General features: G+C 50.1%; 1 protein-coding gene across 1 annotated transcript in view; it reads left to right on the top strand.

Moving 5' to 3' along the window:
* The first annotated feature begins 1748 nt into the window (after nt 1-1748).
* The window catches only part of ablim1b (actin binding LIM protein 1b), a 37814-nt gene continuing 25067 nt past the window's right edge, over nt 1749-14495 (top strand). Inside the window, exons 1-6 of the mRNA XM_067244108.1 lie at nt 1749-1822; nt 6828-6965; nt 11196-11379; nt 11510-11619; nt 12549-12675; nt 12849-12942. Of these exons, the coding sequence (XP_067100209.1) occupies nt 1801-1822; nt 6828-6965; nt 11196-11379; nt 11510-11619; nt 12549-12675; nt 12849-12942 (675 nt within the window). The 5' untranslated portion in view covers nt 1749-1800. The remainder of the gene's footprint in view (nt 1823-6827; nt 6966-11195; nt 11380-11509; nt 11620-12548; nt 12676-12848; nt 12943-14495) is intronic.

Genomic DNA, 14495 nt, shown 5'->3' with positions numbered 1-14495 from the left:
TTTTACTTTACACTGTGTCTGGTAGCTGAGATGTTACTTTACACTGTGTCTGGTAGCTGAGATTTTACTTTACACTGTCTGGTAGCTGAGATGTTACTTTACACTGTGTCTGGTAGCTGAGATGTTACTTTACACTGTGTCTGGTAGCTGAGATTTTACTTTAGACTGTGTCTGGTAGCTGAGATGTTACTTTACACTGTGTCTGGTAGCTGAGATTTTACTTTACACTGTGTGGTAGCTGAGATGTTACTTTACACTGTGTCTGGTAGCTGAGATGTTACTTTACACTGTGTCTGGTAGCTGAGATGTTACTTTACACTGTGTCTGGTAGCTGAGATGTTACTTTACACTGTGTCTGGTAGCTGAGATGTTACTTTACACTGTGTGGTAGCTGAGATGTTACTTTACACTGTGTCTGGGAGCTGATAGTTACCCACTTGGTAGTTGTGTTGTTGGGGGGGTTACAGAGGAGAGAAAGAATGTGAACTATTTTAATCCTCTTAGTTTTTTTCATCCTGAACTGGCTTTGTTCGTACGCTGTGTACAATCTGAAGCAGACACATGTACTAGTGCTCTGCCTTCCCTCTGACTGTGCTTAGCGTTTTCGTAATGGCTTGTTGTGGATGTGAATTTGCCCTCTTGGGTTTCTTGAGAACTGGTGTGTGTGTAATTGTTTTACTGGGGGAGTGTGTGTTGTTCTGGAGGGGGTGTGTATGTGTTGTTCTAGGGTGTGTTGAGGGGTTAGTCTGTTCAGCTGTGTTCGTTCCTGTCTTGAGGAAGGGGCTTGGATTTCTCCTGTGGTAGCACCACCTGCTCTCATACACACACACACGCACACACACACTTGAACAGAGACACAAAAACACCCCCAAACTGTCCTAGACTCACGTGCCTTGTCAGAGCCACACGTCAGATAAGGATATAAAGAGAGAGAGAGAGAGAGAGAGAGAGAGAGAGAGAGAGAGAGAGAGAAGAGAGAGAGAGAGAGATGGAGAGAGAGAGAGAGAGAGAGAGAGAGAGAGAGAGAGAGAGAGAGAGAGAGAGAGAGAGAGAGAGTGAGAGAGAGAGAGAGAGAGAGAGAGAGAGAGAGAGAGAGAGAGAGAGAGAGAGAGAGAGAGAGAGAGAGAGAGAGTGAGAGAGGGGAGAGACGAGAGAGAGAGAGAGAGAGAGAGGAGAGAGAGAGAGAGAGAGAGAGAGAGGAGAGAGAAGAGAGAGAGAGAGAGAGAGAGAGAGAGAGAGAGAGAGAGAGAGAGAGAGAGAGACTTGTTCCACTTTCAGACCAACCGACAATCTTCCAAAAGTTTGCCCAGCCTACACACACTGTGTTTGGTCCCTATGTGAACATGTGCCTGATGCTGGGTTGGACTGGAGCTCTGGAATGAACATTTGTCACAAGCAGCAGCTGCAACCTGGTTATTTCAGCAGGAGAGAGCAGAGTCCCAATCACACACACACAAGGGCAAAGGGAGGGAGGGTTGAGAGAAGGGGAGAGAGAAGCAGCACAGTCTAGTCTGAGCAGACTCTCTCGCTCGCCCTCTCACTCCCCTGCTCCCCCTCGCTCCCCCTCTCTCTCGCTCGCCCTCTCTCTCGCTCGCCCCTCTCCCTCACTCCCCTGCTCCCCCTCTCTCTCCCTCGCTCTCTCCCTCCATTTCATTCTCTCCCTTGCTTGCTATCTCTCTCTCCTACCCCCTGTTTCACTGTCATTTGGACTCCTCCTTGTCTGGAATAAGCAGGACGATTGTGTGGGCTCTCCTCTCCTCATCAGCCCACTGCAGTGAGAGCGGCCCTACACAGGAGCTGATGGTCATGGTGAAAGAGAAAGGTAGAGATTTGCTGGGCTGGGGAGGTTAGCTATGCTACAGCACGCGTGTGTGTGATTGTTTGAGAGAGGGGGAAAGGGAGAGAGTTTAGGTAGAGGGCTGTGAGAGGCATAGCGGCGAGGTGTGTGTGTGCGCGTTGTCCTGGTGGTTTGCTGATACCAGTCTGTGTTCTGGTGAAGGACTGAGCTGGCAGGGTTATTGGTAGCTTTCTCTCTGTGTGTGTGTGTGTGTAAGGAAACAGAATGAGTGGATGTGTGTACGTAGGAGTGTGTGTTGGTAGGATAGTGGGTGTGTGTTGGTAGGACAGTTTGTGTGTGTTCTGTGGTGAGATTTGGTGTATTTTCAGGCCAGAGGACTCCACAAACATGCTGAGTTGTGTGGGTGTGTGGGTGTGCGTGAATGCAAAGTCATAACTTTCTATTCTAACTTCTAACTATTTCCTGAGGTGTATCAGACTCCAAGGACCTAGCTTCCCTTTGTGTGTGTGTTTGTTGTGAAGGCACAAACACACACACACAGTCTTGAGTGTGATGATGCAGACGGCTGTCATTCCTGGTGTATGAGTGTGTGTGTACAACCTGGAAACTACAGACTACAGACTACAGTCTACAGTCTACAGACTACAGACTAGAGCCAGCCTTGAAAAGCCTGTCCCACTATATATTAAACCCTCCCTTCTGTGTTGTGTAGAAGCGCTACTATCTCCAGTAGAAATATTGTGTAAGACTATTAAGAATTGAGAAGCAGCTTGAATCATTGATGTGAGGTGGTGAGTGTGCTGTGTTCCTGCTCTGCTGGGGGAGGAGAGGGAGGGGGGGGGAGGAGAGGGAGGGGGGGGGAGGAGAGGGAGGGGGGGGGAGCTCCCAGACTGATGACTGCAGCTGTATGAAGTCTGGGAGGAGGTGCTGGGAGGAGGTGCTGGGAGGAGGTGCTGGGAGGAGGTGCTAGGGGGAGGTGCTGGGAGGAAGTGCTAGGGGGAGGTGCTGGAAGGAGGTGCTAGGGGGAGGTGCTGGGAGGAGGTGCTGGGAGGAGGTGCTAGGGGGAGGTGCTGGGAGGAGGTGCTAGGGGGAGGTGCTGGGGGGAGGTGCTGGGAGGAGGTGCTAGGGGGAGGTGCTGGGAGGAGGTGCTAGGGGGAGGTGCTGGGAGGAGGTGCTGGGAGGAGGTGCTAGGGGGAGGTGCTGGGAGGAGGTGATGGGAGGAAGTGCTAGGGGGAGGTGCTGGGGGGAGGTGCTGGGAGGAGGTGCTGGGAGGAGGTGCTAGGGGGAGGTGCTTTGAGAGCAGATAGTCAGACATGGAACATGTGATCCAGGGTTTCATCTAATAATGGGAGGGAGGGCCTCGCCTCCCCCCCCCCCCAAACAACAACAAACACACTGATAGCTAAACCAACACACACTATTCCCTTGTAGCTCTGTGTAACCAGGCCAGTCATCCAGCATGTCTGCTGAGTCAGGAAGCATCTCAAACAAACCAACCAACTCTTCCAGATGTGTCCCATCTAGTGTTTCACCTGAAGGCTGCAGTCAGTCAGCAGACTGTATCATCCACACAGTGCATGCTGTCAGCCCAGCAGCGTACATACAGGACCTGGATCTCTCCCTGGCTGTGTGCCCAGGTATTTAGAGTCCAATCACAGGGTTTCACTTTGATGGCAGAGGGAAATATCAAAGGTTGTGGCGCCACATGGCAATGACCTTATTGCTGTCTAGTGTTAGACGCTTTGCCCACACTGCTGTCTAGTGTTAGACGCTTTGCCCACACTGCTGTCTAGTGTTAGACGCTTTGCCCACACTGCTGTCTAGTGTTAGACGCTTTGCCCACACTGCTGTCTAGTGTTAGACGCTTTGCCCACACTGCTGTCTAGTGTTAGACGCTTTGCCCACACTGCTGTCTAGTGTTAGACGCTTTGCCCACACTGCTGTCTAGTGTTAGACGCTTTGCCCACACTGCTGTCTAGTGTTAGACGCTTTGCCCACACTGCTGTCTAGTGTTAGACGCTTTGCCCACACTGCTGTCTAGTGTTAGACGCTTTGCCCACACTGCTGTCTAGTGTTAGACGCTTTGCCCACACTGCTGTCTAGTGTTAGACGCTTTGCCCACACTGCTGTCTAGTGTTAGACGCTTTGCCCACACTGTCAACAGTCGGTAGGATGGTACAGGCCTACCTGTCTTTTTTCTGACGTTTCAAAAGTTTGACAAAATATTCTCAGTACCCTCTAAGTTCTGCAGCCTCTCATTACCGCAACCTCTAGTTTAAATAAGTTTCACAAGAAAAGTTCTCTCAAGGTTGAAAAATGTTTAGAACAAAATGTTTCTTAAGGTTGAAAATATATATATATTTGTTTGGTTATTTCAAAAACATTTTTTAAAGGTTTTGACAAAATACCTGGTTCAAAATGTCTCAAATATTTTGTTAGACATGGGTTATTTTTTATTTTATTTTTTTTCCGTTTCTTTTTTATTTTTATTTTTATTTTATTTTTTTTATATATTATAGGGAGTCAGGTGGCTGAGCGGTTAGGAAATCGGGTTAGTAATCAGAAGGTTGCCAGTTCGATTCCCGGCTGTGCAAAATTACGTTGTGTCCTTGGGCAAGGCACTTCACCCTACTTGCCTCGGGGGAATGTCCCTGTACTTACTGTAAGTCGCTCTGGATAAGAGCGTCTGCTAAATGAGTAAATGTAAATATATTACATATATTTTAGCAGACAAAAACTTTATTTAACTTAAATATGCCTAAATCGTGCAATGGAATCTTCCAGCCGATACAAGCAACACTTTCAGAACAAGACGCACATTTCACCAACACTGTCTGTGGGAAAATAGGGTTAATGTGTGTGTGTATACGTATGTGTGTTAACTAGCCAGATTGCCTGTAGTCTGCCCTGCTGTGTGTGTGTGTGTGTCTGTGTCCAGCCAAGCTGCACTTTATCTGTGGGCTGTGGAATGCACACACCCCGTAATCCATCTTGTTGCTACAGCTCTGGCCACATGTCACCAAGGCAACAAATCCCTGCCAGAACAGCAACAGTAGCAGGCAGGGTGGGGAGAGGAGGGTAGGGGAGAGGAAGGTGGGGGAGAGGAGGGTGGGGGAGAGGAGGGTAGGGGAGAGGAGGGTAGGGGAGAGGAGGGTAGGGGAGAGGAGAGTAGGGGAAAGGAGGGTGGGGGAGAGGAGGGTAGGGGAGAGGAGAGTAGGGGAGAGGAAGGTGGGGGAGAGGAGAGTAGGGGAGAGGAGGGTGGGGGAGAGGAGGGTAGGGGAGAGGAGGGTAGGGGAGAGGAGGGTCGGGAGAGGAGGGTGGGGAGAGGAGGGTGGGGAGAGGAGGGTCGGGAGAGGAGGTGGGGGAGAGGAGGGTGGGGAGAGGAGGGTGGGGGAGAGGACGGTGGGGAGAGGACGGTGGGGAGAGGAGGTGGGGGAGAGGACGGTGGGGAGAGGAGGTGGGCGAGAGGAGGTGGGCGAGAGGAGGGTGAGGGAGAGGAGGGTGGGGGAGAGGAGGGTGGGGGAGAGGAGGTGGGGGAGAGGAGGTGGGGGAGAGGAGGGTGGGGGAGAGGGTGCTGGGGGGGATGGGAGAGATGTGGACTCATAGCTGCCTGAGTACTTCTCATCGTCTTTGGACATTCAGCATTCAGCTAGATGGAGGAGTAGGGAGAGGAAGATGATGGAAAGAGAGAGAGAGAAAGGGGGTGTGAAGAGAGAGAAGAGAGAGAGAGAGAAGGGGAAGAGGGAGATAGAGATGGGAGGAAAGAGAGAGATAGAGAGGGAGATTCTAGACATAACACCACCTCTCCTAATCTCTCTCTTCCAAGTGTTCACAGATTAGATTGGAGAGGCTCGCATCACTGGTCGAGAGACAGAGAGACAGAGAGACAGATCATCATTTTGAGTATTCAAGACTTCTTTTTAAAGTTTCACACACACACCTATGGCCTACAAGATGGTGCTAGATGAGTTAGTGGAGGTATGTTGATCCCCCTCTACCTGCTCCTGCTGAGTGTGTGTGTGCAGGGTGTGTTTGTGTGTGTGCAGGGTGTGTAGGTATGTGTTTATGGCTGAGCTGGTTTGCACATTAACTATGGTTATGTAAGAGGCGTAATGAGGATTGTTATGAGAAGCAGAGAGACACACAGGGTCAGAAACCAGAGAGAGAGGGGAGAGAGGCAGAGGGGAGGGAGAGAGAGACAGTGAGAGTGTGGAGGAAAAGATGGGGGATCTGTGTGTTCTAAAGCCAAGCAATTAGGAGGCAAACAAATCATTCACAGAACATCAAGGGACACGTGTGTGTGTGTGTGTGTGTGTGTGTGTGTGTGTGTGTGTGTGTGTGTGTGTGTGTGTGTGTGTGTGTGTGTGTGTGTGTGTGTGTGTGTGTGTGTGTGTGTGTGTGTGTGTGTGTGTGTGTGTGTGTGTGTGTGTGAGGACTGGACATCCAGACCCAGTCCAGCGCTGGGATTGTCTCACACAGTCTGAAGTTCCCCTCAGGACCTTTGACCACTTCTGTGTGTGTTTGAAGTAACGAGTGTGTGTATGGATGAGGTGATGAGAGTGTTAGTCAGCAGTGAGCGAGGAGGGGAACCTCCTCATAGTGTGAGTGTTGCAGGAGCTGTGTGAGCTCACAGCTAGGCTCGACACTAACCTTCAACCTGACCCCAACCCTAACCCTGGCAGATTGTTTATCTTTATTGTTTATGACTTTTCAGTATTATTACAGGTTCTTAAAGACGTTCTTCAGTGAAGAACACTGAATTATTTTGCTGTTACAGTAAAAACGTCAATACTAATGGGTGATCTCAACGGAGATATCTCTCCGTTCATTATCTTCAAATTATCAGAATCAGCTTTATTCGCCAAGTAAGTTTGCACAAACAAGGAATTTACAGGAAGCTGCAGACGGTAAACATATAAGTGTTTTAAATATAAAATTAGTTTGAATTTGAGTTCCTTGTTTGGTGGGTGACCTGTAAACTCGTCCCTATGTCTCAACCCTGACCCTGCATTGTGACCTCTGCCCCCAGTGGCCCCCCAGGCCCCAGCGGGCCCCCGGCCCCCAGAGAAGCAGGCAGTGTGCTGCAGCAGGTGTGGGGAGCTGTGTCGAGGAGAGGTGCTGCGCGTCCAGACCAAACACTTCCACCTCCGCTGCTTCACCTGCAAGGGTGAGTGTGTGTGTGTGTCTTTGTATGATCAAGTTTCAACCATATGTTACCAAATTTCACTCTCTCACAGAAGGGTTCCAGACCCTCTGACTGGGCAGGGTACAGAATGTTCTAGATTATTCTCTTCATCCAGGAGGTCAGACGGTGTTAGAGCTACTGCGTGTTGGGAGCGGGAGGTTACTAAGGTCACGTACAGAGTTACCATGACGACACCTACCACGGCCATGTTTCGGGTCACTGGAGGTTAGGGTTGGCATTAATGTGACAGGATTTGTCAGGACCAATCAGTCCCAGATGACCTCAGGTCGCCTATGTCACAGGGTTGCCCTAGTGGTCAGGACTGGGTTGTAATTGTCTCTAAGGGACGCCCCGGTAGAATCTAGCCTTGGCCCTTTGGTTTATGTCTCTCTCTCTCTCTCTCTCTCTCTACCTCTCTCTCTCTACCTCTCTCTCTACCTCTCTCTCTCTCTCTACCTCTCTACCTCTCTCTCTCTACCTCTCTACCTCTCTCTCTCTACCTCTCTTTCTCTACCTCTCTCTCTCTACCTCTCTTTCTCTACCTCTCTCTCTCTACCTCTCTTTCTCTACCTCTCTCTCTCTCTCTCTCTCTCTCTCTACCTCTCTCTCTCTCTCTCTCTCTCTCTACCTCTCTTTCTCTACCTCTCTCTCTACCTCTCTTTCTCTACCTCTCTCTCTCTCTCTCTCTCTCTCTACCTCTCTCTCTCTCTCTCTCTCTACCTCTCTTTCTCTCTCCCCCGGTGCTCCCGGGCCTGTGTGTCCTGCTGATAGACAGACATGTCTTCCTGGTCTCCTGGGTGCTCAGGGCCCCCTAACCCTAACCCTCTCCTGGGTGCTCAGGGCCCCCTAACCCTAACCCCCTAACCCTAACCCTCTCCTGGGTGCTCAGGGCCCCCTAACCCTAACCCCCTAACCCTAACCCTCTCCTGGGTGCTCAGGGCCCCCTAACCCTAACCCCCTAACCCTCTCCTGGGTGCTCAGGGCCCCCTAACCCTAACCCTGGGTGCTCAGGGCCCCCTAACCCTCTGGACTGGGGAGAAAAGGTCACAAAACACACCTGTGTTGCAACACATTGTGGTCCTGATAGGAGAGCTGACTTAAGGCTGTGTCAGACCTGGGTAACATGAACAGGTCTTGGGACACCACTCTGCTCCATGGGTAATCCCAGCCACGCTGTGGAACACACACACATTTACATTTAGTCATTCAGCAGACGCTCTTATCCAGAGCGACTTACAGTAAGTACAGGGACATTCCCTCCGTGGCAAGTAGGGTGAAGTGCCTTGCCCAAGGACACACGGTCATTTGATACGGCCGGGAATCGAACTAGCGACCTTCTGATTACTAGCCCGATTCTCTAACCGCTTAGCCACCTGACTCCCACCTGACTCCACACACGCGCACACACCCTCCTCCATACTGTCAGTGTGTGTTTGAAGCAGGGTGTGAGAGCTGTCCCTGCGTCCTCAGACAGGAAGATCACGGCAGCCCCGTCACACTGTGCTGGCCTGCACTCACAGCCCGTCACACTGTGCTGGCCTGCACTCACAGCCCCGTCACACTGTGCTGGCCTGCACTCACAGCCCTCTATTTACAGACACATGTAAGACTTTCAAACCACCATAAGTCCCCTCCTCACGATATGCAGGCTACTTCTTCCTGAAATACACAGGCCTTGTCTGACGAGGGCGTGGCTGGTGGTATAGGGAACTCTTGGAATCCCGGTTCAGGGAGAGGTCAGGAAAAGGCTTAGTGACCTCTGCTTCTTCTTTAAAGTTGTCAATCGGATGTTACGTAGCCACGAGGCTTGTCTGTCGGGTGGAAGTGTGGTTCCTGGAAAGCTTTGAGAGAGAGAGGTGAATGGTGAGGAGGAGGATGAGAGAGGTGAAGGGTGAGGAGGAGGTGGAGAAGTTATTAATGGCCTTTTTTGTAAATATTTGTAAGCATTTTCTATCATGATTGAGAGCTGGGTAAAACGTATACCATTGAAGAGTGTGTGGTGTGTGTGTGAAAAGGCATGTGTGTGTGTGCAGGTGTGTGTACAATGTTTTGATATGTGCAATCCCTTCACTTCTTCCACTGTCTCTCTCCATCTGTTCCGTGTGTTGTGTGACAGCAGCTTGGATGCTATTCCTGCCTTGGTCTCCAGGAGATGTTAAAAAGCAGTGGAGCCATAAATAGCTGCTCTCATCCCTGCGTAGGAGAGTGGTGTGTGTGTGTGTGTGTGTGTGTCTAAGGTTAGGCATGTTTGTGTGTATTTGCATGTGTATGGGGAGAGGGGCTGGCATTGTCACAGCTACATGTGAAGTTTCTCAGGTTGGGTTAGGGTTAGTGCCCCCTATGGACTCCATTATTCTAGCATCTCACTGTCCTTCTCAACTGTCCTGTATAATGAAGTACCTGAATGAAACGTGTTTGATAATAATTTGGTTGGCTCGTTTTGGAAGATACGGTATACTGCTGTGTCCAACAACCACCTCCCCCACCACACCTCCACCTCCACCTCGACACCTCCACCTTTACACCACCACCTTTACACCACCTCAACCCTCCACACCTCCACCTTTACACCACCTCACACCTCCACACCTCCACCTTTACACCACCTCAACCTTCCACATCGACACCTCCATCTCAACCCTCCACCTAGACACCTCCACCTTTACACCACCTCAACCCTCCACCTCGACACCTCCACCTTTACACCACCTCAACCCTCCACCTCCACACCTCTACATCACTTCTACCTCTACACCTCCTCCACACCTCCACATCCACTCCACCTCTACACCACCTCCATATCCCTTCCACACCTCCACCCCTCCATGTCTCTTATCTCAAGTTTAAACATTACACTTCTGACCATTGCACCAGGTCAAACACACTCACACACACACAGAGCCTAAAGACAGTGTCTTGGTGACTGAAGGTCCTGTCTCTCCGGGTCTGCACAGCCACTGGTTTCTCAGGTGTGTGATCACACACAGGGGCTCCCAGGCAGGAAGGTCACAACCACCAGGTCACCTGACAGCCTGATAGCCTCTCACCTTTAAAACTATCTCTCTAGGTGGAATAGTCGTATAATTGTAGTAGTTGTCAAAAACCCTATCTTGTTTGTATGAGTCAGTCTGGCTTGCCACATCAGTAGGTTCACTAGGGGAGCGGCTCCTCCACCAAAGCAATATTGTTACACTCAATGCATATAGTACTATACTATGCTAAGCTACCATGCTAAGCTATGCAGAACTATGCCACTATTCTATGCTAAGCTACCATGCTAGGCTATGCCGAACTATGCCACTCTATTCTATGCTAAGCTACCATGCTAGGCTATGCTGAACTATGCCACTCTATACAATGCTAAGCTACCATGCTAGGCTATGCCGAGCTATGCCACTCTATTCTATGCTAAACTACCATGCTAGGTTATGCTGAACTATGCCACTCTATACTATGCTAAGTTACCATGCTAGGCTATGCTGAACTATGCCACTCTATTCTATGCTAAGCTAGCATGGTAGGCTATGCTGAACTATGCCACTCTATAATATGCTAAGCTACCATGCTAGGCTATGCTGAACTATGCCACTCTATACTATGCTAAGCTACCATGCTAGGCTATGCTGAACTATGCCACTCTGTTCTATGCTAAGCTAAGCAATCCTGAGAAATTATATGGCATGCTGTGTCACACAATCCTATACTATACTCCGTCCATATACATTGCTATACTACCTCCACACATACAGAGAGATGAGGAGGGGAACGTAGTATTGCGGAAATCGGAGGGTGTGTGTGTGTGTGCGTGTGCGTGCGAGGACATGGATGGTAGAGGATATCAAAGGACAGGATATCAAATGACTGAACAAACTGAGAGATAGTCCTGCCTGTCTGCCAAAGACCTGTCACCAAAAGAATGCACACACACACACACACACACACACACACATGCTTGCTTGCTTTTATGACCCTGTCCCTCCTACCCACCTCAATGAGTCTGTCTCCTCAGAGAGTGTGACCTTGCTGGATTTAAACATGAAAGGTCTCTCCTAGTTAATGTGCCATTTGCAACCTGAGGCCCCTTGTTGCTATAAAAGTGTGGATCAATGTGCTGTTGAAGTTCTGAACCCTGTAACTGACAATCCTCTGTGTGTGTGTATACTGTGTGTGTGTGTGTGTATACTGTGTGTGTGTGTGTGTGTGTGTGTGCAGTGTGTGGCTGTGACCTGGCCCAGGGGGGGTTCTTCATGAAGGGGGGGGAGTACCTGTGTACGCTGGACTACCAGAGGCTGCATGGCACCCGCTGCCACGGCTGTGGAGACTTCGTAGAGGGGGAGGTGGTGACCGCGCTGGGCAAGACCTACCACCCTGCCTGCTTCATCTGCTCCCTCTGCAGGTCAGACACACATGCAGACACACACACCAGTGCCTACCCCCAACTACACCCAATGAATATATTTTAATCATGTCTCTTCCTGTCCTCCTCCCTTTTACCTTTTCAACCTCCCTCCCTCCCTCTCCCACAGGCGTCCGTTCCCGGCAGGAGATCGCGTCACCTTTAACGGGAGAGACTGTCTGTGTCAGCGCTGCCTCCAGCCCGCGTCCCCCTCCTCCCCCGCCCCCAAGGACTCCAGCAGTGAGTGTGTGTGCCTGCCGTCCTCACCTTTGACCTTTAGGACCAGAACCAGGGCCACAATCAGAACCACAATCAGAACCAGAACCACAATCAGAACCACAATCAGAACCAGGGACACAATCAGAACCAAAATCAGAACCAGGACCAGAATCAGAACCAGAATCAGGGACACAATTAAACCCAGAACCAGTACCAGCCATCAACCCAACATCCAACCATCAGACTGTACTAAGGTACAGTGACACAATAAGTCCAGAGCTGGATAATGTATGAGGCTGGTGTGTAAACAGAGGACAAGCTGCGTGTTGAGTAGAAAATGTAGGCAGAGTAACATAGCACAGTGGATCACTCCAGTCATTTCACAAAGAGCTTGTTGGGAGTAGCGCACACACACACACACTCTCATTCTGGTGGAGATGAATGGGTCTCTTTGTGACATGGTTGAGTGGTGAAGCTCTCTGAGCAGGAAGCTATTATCCAGAGAGCAGAGTGTTTATCACACGGAAGCAGGATGTCTACACACACACACACACACACATATTCATGCACACAGCTCTCACTCTCTCACTCTCTCTCACTCTCTCTCACTCTCTCTCACTCTCAGCGAGTGAGAGAGAGTGAGAGATCTGGGAGTTTATAGCATGAGGTCATCTAGTTCTGTGTGTGTTAGTTTTAATGCTAGTTCTCACATTAGATCCAGATTGTGGTCTCACAGGAAGGAAGAGGAGAGTGATGCTGTTACTCTGTTAGTAACCAGGCGCTTAGCAAGCTCTGCTCTACCTAACATCGCCCCCTGGTGGCTGGACTGAAAAGTATGAAGGACATTTAAACAATGTGTCTGCCTGTGTGTGTCTGCCTGCCTGTGTGTGTCTGCCTGTGTGTGTGTGTGTGTGTGCCTGTGTGTGTGTGTGTGTGTGTGTGTGCTCCAGGCTGTGCGGGCTGTGGTAGAGACATTAAGAACGGCCAGGCTCTGCTGGCGCTGGACACACAGTGGCACCTGGGCTGCTTCAGGTGCCGAGCCTGCAGCAAGGTGCTGAGTGGGGAGTACATCAGCAAGTGGGTCCTCTCACGCACACATATACACACACACACACATACAATACACCCAAACTTGCACAAATACATAAATACACATTACTCACTCACTCCCCACTCTCTCTCTTTCTCCCTCTCCCCCCCCCTCTCTATCCTCCTCCTATCCCCCCCCCCCCCCCCCCCCCCCCTCTCAGGGATGGCGCTCCCTACTGTGAGAGAGACTACCAGCTCCACTTTGGGGTGCAGTGTGAAGCCTGTGGTCAGTTCATCACGGGCAAGGTCCTGGAGGTGAGATCCTGCAGTACTCCTTCCTCTACTCTTCTGATCGTGTGGTTCTGTGTGTTGTCCTCTGACGTTCAGACTGCAAGGTTTGGATCTTTGACAGTTGACATAATTGAAAACAGCAGAACTACAATTCTCGAGGCTGCTTATAAATGCTTTCGGATGTTGTCCGAATGTGTGAGTGTGTGTCTGTTTCTGTCTGTGTGTGTGTGTGTGTGTGTGTGTGCGCTCCAGAGAACATCTGGATGTGTGTGTGTCCCTGGAGAGCGAAGGCCCGTTTACACCCTCCCTGGACTGAGAGAGCTGCAGCTCTCAGCTCTATAGACCCAGGATGTGTGTGTGTGTCTTATCCCCAACCCTGACCCACACCAGCACAGTGAACAAACTTGAGCACGTAGCCACCACAGAAAGATGAACTCAGCCCAATTCAGGCCACACCCTCTCCTCATCCTGATTGGATGGTTGCTGTTATAGAGTAGAGGGGAGGGGGAAGAGAACAAATGATGAGAGATTGTTGGTGTGTTGGGAGGGAGAGAGATAGTGAGAGAGAGAGAAAGAGAGAGAAAGAGAGAGAAAGGAGGAGGGCCATGGTAAGCAGTATATTGTTGTAGCGGAGAACCCATACAGTAGAACCCTGAGCTCACACTCCTCCTATCTGAGGTAAGAAACAGCCTTGCTAACGTGGTGCCTGTATGACAAACAGCCTGACTTGCTGCCTGCGTTCCGCTGGTTTCCCTGTGTGACCTGTGTGACCTGTGTGACCTGTGTGACCTGTGTGACCTGTGTGACCTGTGTGTGTGTTGCTGCATGAAGCTCAGTTTCAGCTTCTGTCCTTGGGGTTCCCTGGAATCTGCTCTCGTCTGGTTCTGCTGCTAAAGGTTGTCCCTGTGTCCTTCCCTCCATCTGACAGAGCTGAAGAGGCCAGACAGGCCTGTGTGCTGGTCAGAGTTTGTGTTTCAGTATTGTTGGGTGTTTCAGTAGTGTTGGGTGTTTCAGTAGTGTTGGGTGTTTCAGTAGTGTTGGGTGTTTCAGTCGTGGGGGTGTTTTAGTAGGGTCATGTAGATTAATTTGGTGGCGTTCTAAGTCTCTGAAAGAATAGCTGTTCAGCTGTATCAGAGACTGTATAAAGACATGTTCAGCTGTATCAGAGACTGTATAAAGACATGTTCAGCTGTATCAGAGACTGTATAAAGACATGTTCAGCTGTATCAGAGACTGTATAAAGACATGTTCAGCTGTATCAGAGACTGTATAAAGACATGTTCAGCTGTATCAGAGACTGTATAAAGACATGTTCAGCTGTATCAGAGACTGTATAAAGACATGTTCAGCTGTATCAGGGCGTGTTCAGAGAGACAAGTCTAAAATTCCTTACGCACGTAAGCAGGCATGCTCTCCCTCCCTCCCGCACGCACGCATCAGAACGCTGTCCTCTCTGAGAGAATGGTGTGGTCATGTTTGACTGTGAGAGAATGGTGTGGTCATGTTTGACTGTGAGAGAATGGTGTGGTCATGTTTGACTGTGAGAGAATGGTGTGGTCATGTTTTAATCTCTCAGA

Source organism: Osmerus mordax, chromosome 10 (genome assembly GCF_038355195.1).
Source record: "Osmerus mordax isolate fOsmMor3 chromosome 10, fOsmMor3.pri, whole genome shotgun sequence".
NCBI classification, from domain to species: Eukaryota; Metazoa; Chordata; class Actinopteri; order Osmeriformes; family Osmeridae; genus Osmerus; species Osmerus mordax.
Note: the sequence above shows the minus strand (reverse complement) of the source record. Positions and strands in the feature narration are given on the sequence as shown.